The following is a 19,501-nucleotide window of genomic DNA, read 5'->3' as shown; positions in this document are numbered from 1 at the left end:
TTCAGTAAAGGTTAATGTGTCTTGTTATAAAGTGGTACCTGTCGCCTTTGCAGTGAATCTGTGTTAGTCACAGAAGCCGGCAAGTTTTTAAACCGACCTCTGTAATAGGCGCTCCCCCATCCAGTGGTGAAACAGTGGCTGAAGTTGTGGATGAACTCATGAGTCACGTTATGAGGAGTGCAGACAGGCTGGACGTGGTCAGTGAAGTTGAAAGGAGAGCTGAGGATCATGAGTGTCACATCGTTGTCAGACGTGAAGTCATTGTTGTCCTGATGCATTGTGACTTTACTGATGGAGCGGATCTGGGTTTGATGTCCTGGAGCGGATAACACATGAAGTCCTGACACCACACGGAAATCGCTGATACTTCTGGACACAGAGCAGAATACATCTGACTGTTTATGATTTTACAAACTAAGCCAGCTGTCAAACAAAGGTTGGTTTCATTAGTTACTGTGAACTGGCATCCTTTTAATGTACATGTTCGTACTGTACTGTACCTCTTGTTCATGTGTGGTGGGAAAGGAGATGAAAAACAACTGGTATTTGACAATATATGTTTAACATCTTGATGAACAAACAGATATACATGTACATACACTTACACTCTCCAACACACACGTTGAGAGAAGGAGAAAATGTCAAACATGAACACTTCTGTAAAAAGTAAATGGAAATCACACAGCTACAACGTTGGGTGAAACTAGGCCGAATCCCAGCAGCATATCTTAGTCTGAAACTCTAACTGTGCAGTTTGTTCCAGGTCATTTGTGATGTGCACACCAGCTTCTCTGTCTGTCATTACATTTAACACACGTTTTATTGCTTCTTCACAACGTATAAAACCTTCACTGTTAAAAATACTGAGCTTGAACCTGTTTAAAATAACACAATTAGACACCTGCTCACATGGACCTCTGGTTGCACCCAGGACACACATGGTAAATCAAGATGACGTGTGATGTATACGTCACATCCCTGTTACCTAAGTCTTGTGATTGTTGTTCCTTGTACATTTGTCTGTGTTTAACATTTGTTATCATGACCTCCAGAATGAGTTATATATGTGACTGAGTGCAGGTCAGTCAGAGCAGGTTGTACTCACAGGTATTTGTGGAAGCAGTGTGTTGCAGTGAGCACCGCGAGGCTGCTGACAATTGTCCTGCCGCAGTGGTGCCTCGACTGGATCTGGAGGCTGACCTGCCAAGGCCAAGTCCCAAGCCCACAGCTTCACAAACAAACACACACACACACACACACACACACACACACACACACACACACACACACACACACACACACACACTATATTATATGTAATATTTGAAATGACATCCTGGTTTTTACTTAGTTGGGTGCAGTGGTGTGATGGTAGCTGCATTTGAGGTGCGTGAGCCTTTTCTGACAGAGAATGACTAAATTAGTTCTGATACAATTAGCCAATTAATCAAGTAGTCAATCAACAGAAAATAGGTCCACAGCAAGGAAAAAAAAGCCCCAAATTCTCCGGTGTCACTTTCTCAAATGTGACGATTCATTGCTTTTCTCTGTTTATATCATTATAAAACATATATCTTTGGTTTTTAGGCTGTTTGACACAACAAGGAATTTGAATACATGAATTGAAGTTGTGGGAACTTGTGATGATGTGATTGACTTTTAACAAAAGTGGCTGTACATACCAGAAACCAAAAAAAAGATGACGCAAGTATGGACACTTCTTTTTTTGTTTTTGTTTAATGACACAAATTAATTCTTGTTTCTGACTTTGGCTCTGTCGAGGACCACAAGCAGGAAACAACAAACATGGCTGCTGTCTGGTAGGTTTACCTCTTGTTTTACTTTTGACCTACAACCTTTCAACGTTTAATGTTACATGCTAACATGTAGCGTAACACTAGCACAAGTACAGTCATAAAACCAGCACAATAACATGTAGCTAGGCTAACTAACTATACTGTACGTTTGCTAACATTAGCTACCATTAGCTAAGAGCCAAGTAAGGCCGTCAAGCAAAACTCCTGAACAAGGCTGTTTTATTTGGATGTTATGTTAATTGTATTTTTTAAAAGTCACATAGTGTCATTTTAAATGTTATTCAGATAGAAGAAAGAGTCAGCTTCTCATCTTCAGTAAGTAAAGGTTAAGGTGAGTTACATTATAGGACCAAAACATTCATTTTTATTCAGTTAGACCTTTCATTCATTTACACACTCGCAAACACCACACACAGACACGACATTACATTACTTTACAGTCATTTAGCAGACGCTTTTATCCAAAGCGTCAGTTCTATCTACACACCGTGTTGCTACGGGAGCAATTTTGGGGTTAAGTGTCTTGCTCAAGGACACATTGACATGAGACTAGCAGAGCAGGAGCTGGGAATCGAACCACCAACCCTCTGATTGAAAGACAACAAAATTTGGCAGATTAATAAATTAAAAACTGCCTATTTGCATAATTTAATTTGTTATATTAAAGAGCAGAGTGATGCAGAGGCTATACATTAAAATAGTTGGCAATTACTTTGAGTTTCAAAATTCTCATCTCATCTTCAACCGCTTATCCGGGATCAGCTCCAGCAGGGGACCCCAAACTTCCCTTTTGCCACATCAGCCAGCTCTGACTGGGGGATCCCGAGTCCCGATTTTGAGTTTCAAAATTATGGAATCAAATTAGTTTACATTGTTATAAATGCACTTGACGAAGTAAACGTTTATTCGTATTTGCAGTCACCTAATATGATTTTAACTTATGATGTATTCAAAACAGGTATCAGAGGTACCTCGTGGACGTTGTCTCTGACTGAAATGCCCAAAAGCCTGAGAGCAAAATGCTTTACAAACTCACCACACTGAACACAAAGTGAGCCGATGCGTTTTGTCAGAAAGAACCTCGCGCATTTCTGTGCAGTCTCATCCACGCTCATCTCCGAGCCCGGAGAGAGATGTGTATTTTCTGAACTAATACGTTGAGTCTTAGAGTCTTAGAGGCTGCCATGACCTTTACGTTTTTCACGAAACCCTCTTGCCGACACTCCCTTACATTCTGCTGAGAGTCATCAATTATGCAGGGAAACTGCTCGCCCTGAGGGGGAAGATAGCAGCAGCAATATGGCGACAACCGCAGTTTCTCCCCAATCTTTTCCACATCTGCACTTCTGCAACGGCTTTCCTGATTTATTGTAACGCATACAAAGTGAGTATCCTCTATTTATAGTCGTTTGAGAAAACGGTTCATATGTTTTTTTTTTTCGGTGACGGTATCATTTCTCGCTGTCGGTATCTTTGCGTAAATGTCGCAGAGCTGCACACTGCCTCGCATCTTCTTCTTTTTTTTGGGAGGGGGGGAGTCTGCGCGTGCTGAGCATCTATCAGCTGGACCAGAGCACGAATACATACACGTATCAAACAGTTGATGTCGATCGCAAAGGAATTGATCGGATTCACTGTTTGTCCAGCATCTGAGGCATCGCTTAGACCTTTGATAGAGAACATGTCTGGTAGGTTAGGCTCCAGGTAGGGCGCCGTCTGTCTGCTCCAGCCCCCCACCTCCCCCAAAAGCCACAAAACTAAAGATTTTTTCTTCTTCATATTTTGGTCTCTATTTTTTGTTTTTATATAGTCTACACTCTGGATTACAGGATGGTGCTCTTGAAACACCATACGACTTCGATGCTATGTGAGTAGCCCGATCCTTCCTTCCACCATCATTAGCCAAGAAATGTACATTCCTCCAGGTGATTTTTGGCGTGGCAGCATCGTAACTGTTCTCTAATCGTCTTATTTGTTATGTTCAACCTCATTTTAAGACCGTGTGTGTGTGTGTTTTTTATGCCGGTGTTGTGCTCCATACTCTGGGATGTCTTGCGCCCAGATAGAGCCTACATTGATTTGACAGGCGACATGGCTTCGCGGGTGTGGTGCGGATCCTTTCAAGGCAACGCGCAAAAAACGCACCGAATATCTCAGAAATAATCTAATTTGGCTTCTTTTTTTGTTTGCTGAATAACAAGAGCGACAAAACGCTTTGATTTATTTGGATACATCGACATCACACATCGACTTTGACAAATCCACCGTTGCGTTTACCACAGCGTGACAATTTCAACATACAAACCACCCACTGCAGCAATATTGCTTTGGCCAATTTGGTTGTAGCAGCCCATTTCTATGCGCATGTATAACCTCCTGCTTCTTTCGGTGGCCGAGCGGCACTTCTCTAGTCAATGAAATACATTAAGAAACAAAGGCACGCAATGGTGTCCACGGGCCCTCCTTCCTAATTACCAGGTTCGGTTAACAAGTCTGTCTCCCTGAGTCTCTGAAGATGAGAACTGCAAAGATGTTAAAACAAATAAATAATATGTGCCTGCGTGAATGTAAGCAATGTGCAACCCACGAGACTGAGACACAACAAGACGAGTGTTGTCACCATGACTTACTGACAGTGAGGAGAATGGGAGGATAAACTGCAGGCCTATACGGGCGTCGAGGGGAGAGCTCAGCTAGAAGGTTTTTTTTTCTCTAGCAAAACGGTTTTCCAGTCAGAGCGGTTATGTTTGTCTCTCTCTATCAACCCTGCATGTATGCTTCGTGCATATGCATGTGTGTGTTTGTGTGTGTGCGCGCGCGCTCGTGTGGTGCTGAAGTGGACAGCGCCAGCAGAGCAACAGAAGGCTCAGACACTGCGAGGTTCCGGGGTCCATTTTAAAACAGACGTCTTGGCTCCCTGGCTGCATGTTTTCATGTGTTTTTTTTCCACCGATATGGAGTGGAGTCTTTGCTGTGTGATATCTGCTCTACATGTCGCGCATGTTTAATTATATTGTGTTATGCAAGCAGGAAAGTGACAGGCCTTGTGATTCAGATAGGGGTGATGTAGTGCTCTCCTTATTTAGGCTGAAAAACAAAGGTTTGTGTGTAAGGACATAAGGATTAAGGGTGAAATTAAATGTTGAAAATGTGCCACAAAATCAAATAGCAGCCATCTTTAAATTAGTCAATGACTAAGTTCAGGTGTGGCTGTGTTCCCACTGAACTCCTCTCTGCTCCCTCATCTTTCCTCCAGCACTGCCTCACATTAGTATATTGACCCTGAAATGTCCTGCAGCTTGAAAAGTTGTCATGTAACCATCATACCCTTTTACATCTCAGTGTGCTGGAAAAAGGCTCCACTCAGTTATACATCCGTTACGTACACTGGGACTTCTGTTAGCGTTTCAACAGCTATTCAAAAAATCCTCAGCGCTTCTGGTGGATTGACAAATGTACAAACATTGTAGAGAACACTATCATGGTGTTCTCAACTATCCAATCAGGATGTCTCCCTGTTGTAGTCTTTTGCTCTGGGCTGCTATTTATTGCCTGGGATTTCTTATCGACATTGATTTGGATAAAGGAAAACCAAGCAATTTAATAACTGGAATTATTATAAATAGATAATTTGGCCAGGATACAACATTCAGATAGCCACTTTGTGTAGTACTTTAGGTTATCTATATCAGTGGGATGAAATCATTTTAATTTACATATTACATATTTTGGATTTTCTCTACTTTTAACACCAAAACTTCATAAACATGCATGCATTTGGGTGTTTGTGACCTGACCTTATGCATTTGGTCACTTGTTCCAAACATCTTTCTATGCTCCCAGAAAAAGTCTAGGATCATGGCCGAAAAGTTATATTTTATAGCTAAATTTAGATTATAATGTTCACTTGTTCAACATCCCAGGTGATAGGTCTTTAAGAAAAATATTGTGGAATTTTGGTTAACTTTTCCTCTTGTCTGCACCTCCTGCAGAGCTGCTACTGTGGATGGTACAAATCTAAAGACCAGGTAGCTGCAGGATGAAAACATGGCTGCACCCCTTATTCCACCGCCAGGACCTGACAGCTTCAAGAAGTTTACTTTGGAATCTTTTGCGACTATTGAGCTGCGCATCAATGAGGAGAAGAACAAGAAGCCAGCCAAGCAGGACAACAGCTACCGCGATGATGATGACGAGAACAAGCCCAAGCCCAACAGCGACCTGGAGGCTGGGAAGAGCCTTCCCTTCATCTATGGGGACATCCCTAAGGGACTGGTGGCGGTACCACTGGAGGATCTGGACCCATTCTACCTGAAGTCTCAGAGAGTGAGTTTGCAACACACACACACACACACACACACACACACACACACACACACACACACACACACACACACACACACACACATCATGCGTAGTGATGTTATCAACCCACATGTAGTAGAGTTGTTTAAAGCAAAGGATGTTTCTGACTAGGACTGGGTGTCAAACCTCACTACTTTCTATTACAATCCAAAATGTAGTAAGAGTATCAAAAGCTGGCATCTAATGTCTGGTCAGATTCAAAGTGTTGTTTACTTATTGTTTAAATTACATTGTCTTCAAATTTTCTTTTGCAGGCAGCTTGTGGTTAGATAAAGTGTATCTTTAAAGAACTTTGGCCTCTTTTGGTCACTGAAAAAAAAAATGTGTATTAAAAAAATCCATATTTCTCAAGTATTGGTATCACAAAATCTCCATAGATACCCAGTCCTATTTACGAATGCTATTTGTCCCTCTAACTCAGGTGTCCAAACTCTCAAATTAAAACTGTATACGTGCCAAGCATCTATAATTCTAGCTCTATATTGCCAGAATAGGATTACATTGCATTACATCACAACTCGTCTCTTGTGCCGCTCTTAATTTTGATAGCAAAGTCAGTTGAGGTGTGGTTTTTCAGATTGGTCATTTCTATTTCATTAGTCATAGTTATTTATTTGCTTGTGTGGCATCTTGGTAGATGGCCAAACAAGGACATTATTTAGAACATATTAAGATCAAGATGGTTGTCATTGAAATGGGACGGCAACAAGAACGTAGTGCACATGTGGTCCTGGTGATAGTATATATCATATAATTAGTCAGCATACACACCAATTTTGATGCTTACGTAGATAGACAGGTGTTCTACTATATCAGTCGAGTCCAAACGTACTAATTCATTTCTCACACAATGGTCAGTAGATGAGTAGCCTCATGACGTAGAGGTGAGTCATACATTATGGCTGGAAACTCAGACAAAGACGAGACGTTGTTTGGTTTGTGACGGTTGGCTTACGTGTGTGTGCTGCGTTTGCAGTTATTTTAATTTCATGATTAGGTTGCAGGATGTAATTATGTTTCCCTACTTGAAGACCTTTGGGGAGTGTGAGAGTCGTCGAGCTCTCGAGCTGTTGAGTGGGCCGTTGCTGTATCTCCGATGTGCTCGCAGGGCTTTGGGGAAAAGGTCAGAAGCAGTAACTGTTGAAAGACAGTTGTTCCACATGACAGACTTTCCTAATTGCTAAAGAAATAAAATTTGTGGCAGGAGAGAAAAGCGGCAGCAGCAGGCTGAGAGGACTTGTTTTCGATGAGACGCGTGTCTCTCTGGGATTTCTGTCAGCCCTGACGCTCAGTGTGAGGACGGCGGGATGACCTTGAGAAACCCTGAATATCCCCATCATGTGTACCTGTCAACCAAAACTGTTAAAGGAGACTGTATTTATGTCAGATCACTGTGTCTTGCGCTTGTCGGACCAGACGGCCTCCGAATAAAAATGATAAAACATATAAGGCTCAGGAAAGTTAAAAACTTTCTTGAAATTTGCAGCCATTTTTGAAAATCTGAGCCATCTACGCAAAGTAGTGCTTCTGTATTCTGTGTTTAACAGTAGGAACCCTTTTGTTTCTTTAGAAGTAAGCAAGAAATCTTATCATAAAATGGCCATCTTTACTTAGGCATTCATTAAGTGTACTGAGGTCAGTTTAATGCTGCTGTGTTTATAAACAGGACTGAGAGTAAGGCCAAAATCTTCTACCGTGGTAACGTCATTTGGGCTCTATTTTTAACAAAGAATTATGTAACAAAATTGGCATTTCTATTCAAAATGGTCTCCTCCAATCACATATTCTTTTAAATGCTGCTGCACTTTGGTGGTGTTGTATAACTCAGTGCCTGTCCACACAGTGTATATTAAAATATAGCAGGTCCTACCTGAAAAAAAACAAGCTTGTGAGAATCTGTTTAGTCATCATCATTAGCTCAACGGATTTGTTTGATATTGTGTGTGTGTGGTATATGTGTGTGTGTGTGTGTGTGTGTGTGTGTGTGTGTGTGTGTGTGTGTGGTGTGTGTGTGTGTGTGTGTGTGTGTGTGTGTGTGTGTGTGTGTGTGTGTGTGTGTGTGTGCGTGTGTGCGCGCGCGCGCTTTCAGATACACGGTATCTGTCTCTCCATCTGCTACTGTCTCATACCTCCCTGTCTTTACACCGTGCACGCTGACTGTTATGTAACCTTCCAGTCCAGTGCACAAGGAGGAGACACGATTCAGATGACATAAACATTTCCATCGATACGTGGGACTGTTGAAAAACTCACTGACTGACTGACACACAACTCACTTTTCTTCTTCTCCACACACGTCCATGCATTACTGCCACAGATGAATGCGAGTCATGCATGGCTCTTTGTGCGTCTTGCGTTTGGCTCCTCGTCTCTGCTGCTCTACCAGCAGTCCTCTCAGCTTCTAATCTAATCTAATTATGGCCCTCGATCTAGTCATGTTCTAATGCCAAAGCCGATTCTTCTTTGGTTCTGGCAGCTTGAGCAGCCGTGACGTCAGATCAGGTGGTGACCTTGATGGAGGAACGTTGCGCTGTATGTCTTTGTCACTGAGAGGTTCTGGATGCATTTCTCCTAGGGGAGGGCGGGGGAATAACTGTAAAGGAAAGCAGTTCATCTTCCTCTTCATAAATGTTCAGTTGTGGCCTCTTTAGATTGTCTCATAGCTGGTACAGAGGGCTGGCAGGCTGGCGTTCAGCCCTCCCTACTTGGCTGGAGGTCGGAGCAGGGCCATGCCACGCTGAGCTGAGCCAGGCCACATTGAGCCCGGTGTCAATGCAGGAGGCCGGCGGAACAGATCATTTTCAAGGAGAAGGTGACGAGAGATAGAGAGGGAGGGAGAGATGAAGTGAGGACAGGAATGAAATGGACGATATGTGCAGGGATGCATGAGCACACTTGCTCTCCTTCTTGCTGTAGCCAGACTCACTGAAGTGTGTTTTTGCTGGGGGAAGACCTGAAGGTGCAAAAAATAAAAAAGAGCTTCACGAGATGTGCTAACATTTTTATTTCAAGTAAAATCAGGGACATAAATGCTTTTCCCCACCAGCAATATCTGCTCATCTGTCCTCCTTTGTGTGGATTAAAGATGAATAATTACAGTGATATTATCTCAAAAGTCAAAGATGACTGTGAAGGACCATGATAAAGTAATGATAGAGCGCATTTAATCTTCAAGAACATAATATGTAGATCGTGGTGTAGGGAGCATATCAGCATGTGTCCAGATCGTTGCACATACATAGAAAGTCATATTTTCTCCCACAAAGATACCAGACTTTGTGGATGTAAAATGGCAGTAACAGGGAAAACATGAGCAGGTTAGCAACTAGCACGGCAGCTGAGACCTATGCCACAGCTGCATTAATGTGTGTGTGTGTGTGTGTGTGTGTGTGTGTGTGTGTGTGTGTATGTGTGTGAGAATGTGAGACTCTGGGGCCATAAAATGCACTCCATTTACCATTTACCACACGGGCGGAAAGAAAGGGGCTCTTTGAATTGCTGCTGTGGCCCTCGTGGATGCAGATGCTGCAGCTATGCCTGATGGCTGGAGCGTCTGTGTTGAAGCCGCTCTCTCTCCCCCTCTCTCTGTCTCCCGCCCATCCCCCCACCCACCCTCTTCTTCGTCTTCTGCCCAGCTCCCTCGCTCTGGCTCCCTCCGCCCTGCTTCTCCTCAGCCTGCTGCTGCCACAGTTGTTGCCTGCCTGCCTGCTTCATTCACTCTCCATCTCCCCCCGTTTTTTCTGCCTTCCCTCTCCTCTCCCCTGCTCTCCTCTTTGCTCAGCTCTGGATTATGAAATTTTCAGTAGCTTTGCAGCAGTTTAGTCATGCGTTACAAAAAAAGACTCCCGGCATATATAGCAGTCATGTGTGTGTGTGTGGATATAAACCTAGCTTGTTCATTTTTGAGCTTTGTGCATTCTGGTTTGTGTGCACAAGTCAGGTCGTGTATGTGCTTGTGCATGGGTTTATGTGTATATTTGTCATGCATTAGTACACAACATATGTGTGAAATGGTTGTATTTAACAGAAACATCATGCCACCGGCAACTGGGACACATCCATGGGTGTCATTACGGGTGACCATGGTGCAGACTGGGAATGTTTAAAGTATATTTGAAAGTATTAGCACTTGGGAGAGGCTGCTGCTCTGACCTATAATAGTAACTAGAGAGTAATATCTAGCTTGTACTGGCTTGTTCTGAGTTGTCAAATTAATATCTGGGAGGTCATGTGACAGAACTGTGTCTTGTCCTCCGGGAAGAAAGCCTCCTCGTTTCGGTTCCATGCTCCTCTCTTAAGATGTTTACGTTTCTTGTTAACAACATTTTACACATGTGCCTAATTTCTGTTAGAAGTGCACAAATGACATGCAGTCATGTGACCATGAGGCCTCTTACTGTACGTCTCCCTTCCCATTATTCCGTCTCCTCTTCTTTCTTTTGCCTCCACTGTCTCCAGCCTTCAGCAGTGAGTTGGTAGCTCTGCAGGGCTTAATGTAGTGAGGGTTGCCTTGTTAAAAGCACAAGGGCCCATATCACTTCTGCAAATGCACACAATCTCATTAAAGTTTCATGCAAATTGCCATGTTTTATTTAAACAATTACGAGGTTATCCACAGAAAGAGGCTTGTCCGCCCCTCTCGGTTTTGCTTGTTTCCTTCGCTTGAAACCACCAAAGCTGTAATGTGCAGGGCGGCACTGAGTGACTGGGACAACATACCAACATCAGAAGCATCCTGGCAGCCATTTTTTACTCTGTTCAAATGTGTTCAGATCATTTTATGTGATAGAATATGCACAACTTACATTATGAGCAAATGCACATATTATCTTTTACATATTATCTACATATGTATATGACTAATGTATACTAAGATATATGTATGCAAAGAAGCAGCTTCCTATATAGAAAAAGGATGACATATTTGTTTTTGAATCAAATTCAGTTCCTTATGGTGAATGTTTTATTGTGAATTTGCTGAAATGTGTATTTTTATCTGACTGTTAAGTGATTAATACTCTCTCTCTCTCTGTCTCTGTCTGTGTCTCTCTCTCTCTCTCTCTCTCTCTCTCTCTCTCTCTCTCTCTCTCCACAGACATTTATAGTGCTAAATAGAGGGAAGACAATCTTCCGTTTTAGTGCCACACCTGCCTTGTACTTCATAAGTCCTTTAAATCCGGTTAGGCGAGTAGCTATTAAAATTTTGATACATGCATATCCTTTGAAATGGTGTCTTAACGGCAAAGACAAAAGAGTTTCCTGTTCATGTGTATTATTCATGATGATATGTTCTGTCTTTCTGCTCATACTGCAATTGATGTTTCCTGTGACTGTAACCACAGGAGAAGCTGAAGACAATTGGTATGACGTTAGGTAGGAACTAATAGCATGTCAACAATGCTATCGTCAGGCTTTACAGCTACCATGTCCGACGATAAATGAATGACAGCATATCTACTTTTACCACAGTCACAACTTGAGTCACAGTGAAACGGCAGTTGGCGTCCGTTATGTAACGCACATCCAGGACAAGGTAGAAACGCTAGACCTCAGCCATATTCTTGAAAAAGGAAGTTTTTTCCAACTGAGATCCAAACACACTCCTCCTACCATGATATATTTCTGCTGGCAACTAATGTTACCACCCCCGAGCTAATGCTAATGATAGGTCATCAAAAATATCATAAGTTTATGCTACAGGAAAAGAGCAAAAGAGAGAAGAAGAGCAGGATTTTAATACAAAAACACCAAGCGACAACAAAATACTTTTGTTACAATAAAATACCAACAGGAGTAAATCACATATTTATTCGATGCATGTGCTGTATGTTTGTACACAACAGCATTATCTTTATTTTAAAAGATTACTTTATTTCAGCTGACATTGTCTCAGTTTATATCTTGTTAATTACGGAAATTGCACTACAATGTAATAAAATATCAAAGCATACATTAAGGAAGCAAAAAATATTCAAGAGCAATTTTTATCAAAACATCCTCAGAACAATAACTTTCCAAATTTGGAAGTATAACAAAAGAAAGATGTAATAATGTGGTGACAAATTTTAACAGCATTTTTGCTTTCTCCACCTCCCACCATGATAGATGTACATTTATTTGCAATGTAGATATTTTCCCTTTGTGACTGTTGGGGAAACAGCAATACTGATAACAAAAAGTAAACCCTTTTTTACTTTGAGCAATGCTTATTATTGCTTTGTCCCTCTATTTAGCTAATTTCCTCCTATTCTTAGCCCCAAGCCACAGCTATTACGAACCTCTGGCTTCATGTAGGCTTAAAGCCAACTGAGGTTTTCCTTGTTTCCTCTCTGCACTGAAACCCTTGCCGCTTTAAAACATCTTATTGCTTTGTTCATGCCATTTTATTTCCACTAAATATATACCATTTAAATATTTCATGGATAAAATAATGGCCCATGTGGTTGCGAGCACACAAAACCAGCTCCTGTTAAGTGCTATGAGAAGGTTTTATGACATTAACACTTTGCATTGAGGGATGTTGAGGTTCACTGGACCACAGAAATCACATTAGATACATACTGTAGCTACTGTAGATATTTTATATTGCTGTTTTACATTTTCAATGAGGTTTGATGAGGTTTATGATGTTTGTGATTGCTTCAATAATCCATATTTTCCTTAACATGCTCCTCACTCTTTTCAGCATGATCATTATGTGTACTATTTTGACCAACTGTATATTCATGACCTTTAGTGATCCTCCCGAGTGGTCAAAACAAGTAGAGTAAGTACACATTTAATATATATTCACCCAACACATTAAATGCATGCTAACTGCCAAATGTATCCTGTACTTATCCCTATTTTTTAAACAGCCTCTAAGGGTTCAGACTTATAGATGTGAGTGAGCTTTTTCAGCCTGGTGAACTGATTCTGTCAACATTCTTTTCCTTACAGGTACACATTCACAGGAATTTATACATTTGAGTCTCTTGTAAAAATCTGCGCACGAGGATTCTGTATAGACGGGTTTACATTCCTTAGAGATCCATGGAACTGGCTGGATTTCATGGTCATTTCGATGGCGTAAGTATCTCTCTTGTGATTCAGACTGTCAGTGGATTATAGAAATGAAATCACGTTCACAAATATTGCCATTGTTTTGTTAAAGAGGGTGGGTTAAGAAATTGAGCTTTCTGTGCTACAGATGGTTGTTCATCTTTCTGTCTTTCTTGCTTTTTCCTTTCTTTCTGTCTGATAACCCATCTTCTGTGTTTCCTCCATTGATCTGAGATTTTCTCTTTTGGAATTTGAAGGTTTCCATCCGACACTCTGCGGCCTCACTGACAACGCCCACACCTCAATCCCATTCATCTGATTTATCTTCCTCTTGTCATCAAACTCTCCCTCTCATTCACCTTTTCTCTTTCAGTCTGCAACATTCAATTTAAGGCCCAGAGTTCCCCGTCGACTATATATCACCCAGTATTTATAATACAGATTTACCTGCCTCCATATGACAAAATACATACTCATTAATGATTCCCACCATGTAGAATACATCTCCATTCTTTGTAGAGCTGTCACATAGCCCATCTGTGTGTGAATGTACCTTTCCACCTCATATCTTCATGTAAATAACAAGCTGTTGTAACTGTGGTTTGATCCTGCAGGTATATAACAGAGTTTGTAAACCTAGGCAATGTCTCAGCTCTGCGCACGTTCAGGGTGTTGAGGGCATTGAAAACTATTTCTGTAATTCCAGGTAAGACAGGATGGGGCGGGGGATGGTTGGGCGGGGTCGGTGTTAGGTGTGTGTGTCTTTCTTTCCTTTTACCTTCCACCCTTCTCCTCAGTGGACAGGCTCTGTGAGTGGCGTCGTTTCCTCCTGGTTCGGTGGTGTTGTGCTCTTGGCGTGTGTGGTTATTGTCATCGTGTTTGTTCTGTGTGTGATCCTTCCCCTGTTTCAGATATATAACAGAGTTTGTGGACCTGGGCAATGTATCTGCGCTGAGAACATTCAGAGTTCTCCGAGCATTGAAAACTATCTCTGTCATTCCAGGTGAGACTCAGTTTAAACACTAAGGCTGATCCTCTCACCCTTTCTTTTCTACTCACTATTATTATGATTACAATTATGATTTAAGCAACAACAAAAGAATTGGAGACAACCATTTTTTGATTTATTTTTCCTCCAAAATTATCAAAAATGGTACTAATACATTTTTGATAGGCTTTGCAGTCTCCTCTAGGGCCCTCCAAAGTGTCTGCACTCTCTTCTGCCCCAGTAGCACTCTCATTATGAGGCCCGTTTCCAAGGCAGCTGTGTTTCTCTTCAGAAATAGCTTTAACTCACTCCTTTATCACCAGCTTTAAGAATATGCAAATGCCCTGTTCTGTAGCAAAGACAATTGTTGATAGAATCTTCTCATTTTAAGGAAAAAACAAAAAAATCAGGTGAATATACATGGTATATTTATCAGCTAAGAATAGATCATAGCCTTCTGAAACTTCAAATTGCCAGAAATCCTTCAAGTTGAATTAAAAGATCAGTAATTTTGTTGCATATTTACAACTAGTGATTTAATTGGAAATAAAGGATTCCATGTTTTTTGGGATAAAAAACAAACCTTGTATACTGTACGTTGATGTTCATATGATAAATGGCATAGCTCTTAGAGAGATCCCACAGAATACACCGATTATTTATGTATGAAGACTGCCAAGCCTAGCTTGTGAACATATCTCTTATGCTGCATGATGCTTTTCAGTCACTTGCTTTTACAATATTAGCCTACCAAGAGCTTGGCTGATAAATGGCATTGAAAGTTTGATTTGCCTTCTCTTTGTTTTTTAGTTTGATTATTGATTTTCTTTTCCTTTCTCTTTTTTACGACCTACTTGAATGATATACTGCACAGAAAAAGAAACTGTGTGCTCACATTGCAGAGGTTGGGGACGCAGATGGGATGGTTGAATAACCCCTTGACCTTTTTGAGTGACACTGACCACACATCTCTCTATCTATTGATAGAGGATGTGGAACAGATGTCGTGCTTACTCAAAAGAACCACCGCGGACGGCTTTTTTTTAACAGCATATTCATTCGGAAATATGGAAAAGGAAATCCTTTAAGTGCAAACAAAAAGGGGATGACTTTTGGATTTGAACTGTATTTAAGGGAATAGTTTGACATTTTTTTATATATGTTTACTCGCTTTCTGGCAGATAGTTAGATAAAAAGATCGATACCACTCATTTCTGGATGGCCAGCTGCCGGTTAGCTTAGCTTATCACAAAGACTGGAAACTGGAAACAGCTAGCCAGCCTACGTCCAAAGGTAAAATCCTTTGGAAACCAGCTCTTCTAAGAGCTGGTAGATCTTTGTTTAATTTGTACAAATACTAAAGCGTCAAAATGTCAGTTACTCTTTTGAGATGGGTTATGTGCCGGACTATATCTTGGCTGCAGAAACACATAGCACCCTGTAAAACTTTGAGCTGCTGTGTTTACACTTCTGTTTTTGTACGAATTACATACAAACAACATATAGCATATTAATTAGTGAGCTTTTGAGGTTCTGTTAGGCTGATTTTGTTGCCTTTGGGCAGAGCCAGGCTAACTGTTTCCAGTCTGCTCATCTAATTCTCTGCCAGAGGGTGAATAAGCGCATTTCTCAAAATGTTGAACTATTCCTTTAACTATTCCAATAATTCATGAAGGACTGTAGCACTGGAGTGGAGAAAATGTAGCTTTTATAAGGAAGTTTTAGTTTGTCTGAGAATAGTTCATGTGCAAGGGCGGGCATGATTTCAGAAGATAAAAACAAGTTATGTGGGCATTTTAATATAATACCACAATTGATATTTGAATATACTTTGTTAATTTATTTTGCTCGATAAAATCCTGTCATGTACTTCTAGATAAGAAAAGTTGTTTTGATTTCAATGCTTTTCTTAATTGACTTTGCCAAGCAAATTTTGTTTTTACTTAGATTTTCCAAATGTGTAATCCTTTATGAATAGTTTAGACCATATTTTGCAAGAAGATACAGTATGTACAGCTGGTAAAGCCCACTGTACCTGTAGAGAGCACGTTCCTTGTGGACCCATGTAAACACTGCCAGAGCGAGGATGCCTGTTCCAGAAGGTAAAACAATTTTGTTTTAGCGAAGATGTGAATGAGACAGACTGCAGGGTCATGGCATGGGGAGTCAGTGCTTTCCTAATGACACCTTATACAAGACAGTTCAAGAAAGTGCCCACACTGGCACTGGCATTGAGTAGTTCCTGTTCAGCCTTGGAGTTTAAATGACCTGCATGTGGTTTCCAGCCCCCCTGCCTGTGCCTCTGTCCTTCTCATGGCCCCTCTTTGTGCTGCTGTGCTCTCTTCCTTATGGATTTCCTCTCACTTTTCTACAGTCTTCCCCCTCTTGTTCACTTTGTCCATCATTGGCAATGAAATACAAATTTCTTCCGTTAAACAGTCTTTTTGATTTCATATCTGTTACAATATTTTCTGTCTGGATAAATCTGAAAGGAGTGGGAAGGCTCCTAAATATTTCCTGTTTGTTTTGTTTCTAGAGATGTTATGTTTGTAATCTGTCAGTTTGTCCAAAATGTATTACTACCTATATGTAAAACAATTTAAATCTTTAAGTTTAATTCATAGAAATCCCAACCTTCGTTCAGATGGTCAGCACAATAACAAATTAACATTTAGGTGTAAATGTTACACTTGTAATAAATATGTATAAAACAAATGTAATAAATATATATTTCATAAAATTTAATATGAAAGCAGGACAGTTTTGCCACTCCCAGCTTTCGACCTCAATCCAGTCAAAACTGGATATTTCCCAGTGATAGATCCCTAAAAGGGATGAACATATTAGCAGTATTAGTTACAAACTTTTGTAGTAGAAGTAGATACTCCAAAGATTCATACCTGTGGTATCAGCATCTCCTGCATCACCTGTGTGGTTTATGTACGTGACTGTCCTCCAGGCCTGAAGACCATTGTGGGCGCTTTGATCCAGTCTGTGAAGAAGCTTTCGGATGTGATGATCCTGACTGTCTTCTGCCTGAGCGTCTTTGCCCTCATCGGTCTCCAGCTCTTCATGGGCAACCTGCGCCACAAGTGTGTAATCTGGCCAATCAACATCACCACCAAGAACTTCGACTGGAAAGAGTACATCATGAACGACAGTAAGTAGAGATCAGGCTTCGCTGATGGTGAGCTGGCAGCGATCTAAGAGTATGAGTCAGCCCATATGCTGGAACGACAAAACAATATGTAATTTTGGCACCGGGTAGACAAAAAGAGTTGGTTTTAAATGAACTGCGCTGAATTGAAAATGTATGTGCAAGCTGAAGTCAGAAATTGGTCTAAATGGATTTACAGACCGATGCAAAATAAACAACTGTGGCTGCGTCAGAATGTGAGCGAAATGACTCATTATGGCTGTTTGTTTATTCTCCAGCCAATTTCTACTTCCTGCCTGGCCAGTTGGATGCTCTTCTCTGTGGGAACAGCTCCGACTCTGGGTGAGTTGCCTTCTCTCCCCTCTTCTGAATGCTGCCGATCCTCACAAAGACCTGCTGTAGCTCCTCTATGTGCCTGAAGTCAGATTACATTATAAGTAAATAGTGCTGAGTCATTTTCGGGCCTGGTGCCCCGTTCTCTCTCTCTCTCTTTTTCCTCTTTCACCACCCCTCAGCCGCTGCCCGGAGGGCTACACATGCATGAAAGCTGGGAGGAATCCAAACTACGGCTACACCAGCTTTGACAGCTTCGGCTGGGCCTTCCTGGCTCTCTTCCGACTCATGACACAGGACTTCTGGGAAAACCTTTACATGCTGGTAAAGCTAATGTGTCAAAAAGTTAAACTTTTTCATAGGAGGCATATACAACACATACAAGTTCTCAAATACCACTGCCTTTAAACAGTAATTTTGCATAGTGATGCTGAAATGATTAGTTGATTAATTGATTGGTTGATCAGTAGAAAAGCAATGAAAGTAAGTGATTTCTTTTTTTTAGCAAAAATGCCAAATATTTGCTGCTTTTGCTTCATCTTTGCTTCATATTACTGCAAAGATTAGGTAGTAGATATCCTGTGAGTCTTGGGTTTCCCTGCAGAAAAGACTGATCCAAGCTCAGCCCCTCCATTGGTTCTTCATTCTAATGCGTGTTGTCGTGCATACTGTTTATGTGAAAGCTGCAACTGCACCTTTCAGACAGAAAAAGGTGGATCATTCTGCCTCTAATTTTTCCCTTGTTCCCACTTTGACTCACCTCATCTGCATACAGTAGTCAGGCCACTTCTATCCTATCTGTCAGCCTGTTCCACACAAAGTCTGTGGACACACTCCTGCCTCCACATAGCGCGGCAGAGTAAAAGGAAGGAAGTATGAAATATTAACAGCTCAGGATTACAGTATGACCAATGAGGGAGATGAGACCTGATGGGAGCATTGCAGCTCATACTTCTATTTGTGCTCCTATCTTTGACATTCAGCTCCCAACTACAGGCTCTCACTTCTATTGTGTAGTCTATCTTCAGAATCATGATTATGCAGCTGGGTTTGGGAAGGATGTTGACTGTTTCTTTGTCAAAAATTAAATGAAATTAATGTGGCAGAGCATCTCATCAACTGAGGACTTTTTAACCTGCCCACATGGGATTTGGTCTGGGACTAAAAGACAATCATTTTTACTTCTCTTAGAAATGTGTTGAATACACTTCCCAGCACTACATGTTAACTACATTCATAACTTAAGTTTAAGGTAAATTCACTTTTCTATCCCAGTAGGCCCTCTCTTTTTTGCTCTGCTCCCTGATGACAATAGTTTGCCTCTAGAAAGGGGAACCAAAGGAGGCTGGTGAATGATACAATTTAAATGTGGGGTCCTTCTGTTTCACTAAGGACCTATTGAATATTTTTGTGAATAAAACAAAATGAGGAACATTTCTATTTACTTATAGATTCCTGTATTAAAATGAAGGCTACCATCATCTACTAACAATAAAAAAACACAACATTTTCAAGATTTTTCCAGAATGTTCTCATTTGTTCTGCTGTGCCTCTGCAGCTCAGGCTCCTCACTTACCATCTCTACTGGGGATAGCATCCCAGTCCACAGAAATTGTTTGGCTGTGCGCTGGCTGGCATAGTGTGCATGGAAAAGTAGGTCAAAATGCTTATCTCATGGCTCTCCCCGATGAACAGCACAACCTAGGGCTTTTGCTGAGAACCTTAACGAGCACAGGGTATACGATTATTCCTGTGTGGACCAAGAACAGATGGTTTTGTATCGATTCATCATTGTACGAG

General features: G+C 41.2%; 1 protein-coding gene across 7 annotated transcripts in view; it reads left to right on the top strand.

Annotated features, from left to right (window-relative positions):
* Positions 1 to 2,958: 2,958 nt before the first annotated feature.
* scn8aa (sodium channel, voltage gated, type VIII, alpha subunit a) overlaps positions 2,959 to 19,501 on the top strand; it is a 44,199-nt gene continuing 27,656 nt past the window's right edge. For 2 of the 7 annotated variants that reach the window (XM_068733465.1, XM_068733460.1), the window contains exons 1-9: positions 3,245 to 3,684; positions 5,810 to 6,143; positions 11,278 to 11,396; positions 12,859 to 12,948; positions 13,122 to 13,250; positions 14,135 to 14,226; positions 17,171 to 17,371; positions 17,647 to 17,710; positions 17,884 to 18,025. In XM_068733465.1, coding sequence (XP_068589566.1) covers positions 5,865 to 6,143; positions 11,278 to 11,396; positions 12,859 to 12,948; positions 13,122 to 13,250; positions 14,135 to 14,226; positions 17,171 to 17,371; positions 17,647 to 17,710; positions 17,884 to 18,025 — 1,116 coding nt within the window. In that variant the 5' untranslated portion in view covers positions 3,245 to 3,684; positions 5,810 to 5,864. Of the gene's footprint in view, positions 3,202 to 3,244; positions 3,685 to 5,809; positions 6,144 to 11,277; positions 11,397 to 12,858; positions 12,949 to 13,121; positions 13,251 to 13,837; positions 13,930 to 14,134; positions 14,227 to 17,170; positions 17,372 to 17,646; positions 17,711 to 17,883; positions 18,026 to 19,501 lie in introns of those variants that run through there. The other 5 variants (XM_068733466.1, XM_068733464.1, XM_068733461.1 and 2 more) reach the window with 4 other exon arrangements.

This window comes from Cebidichthys violaceus, unplaced genomic scaffold (assembly GCF_023349555.1).
Source record: "Cebidichthys violaceus isolate CVI_PGR_0920_01 unplaced genomic scaffold, fCebVio1.0.p SCAF_6, whole genome shotgun sequence".
NCBI lineage: Eukaryota > Metazoa > Chordata > Actinopteri > Perciformes > Stichaeidae > Cebidichthys > Cebidichthys violaceus.
This window is presented reverse-complemented; position numbering and strand designations above follow the sequence as displayed.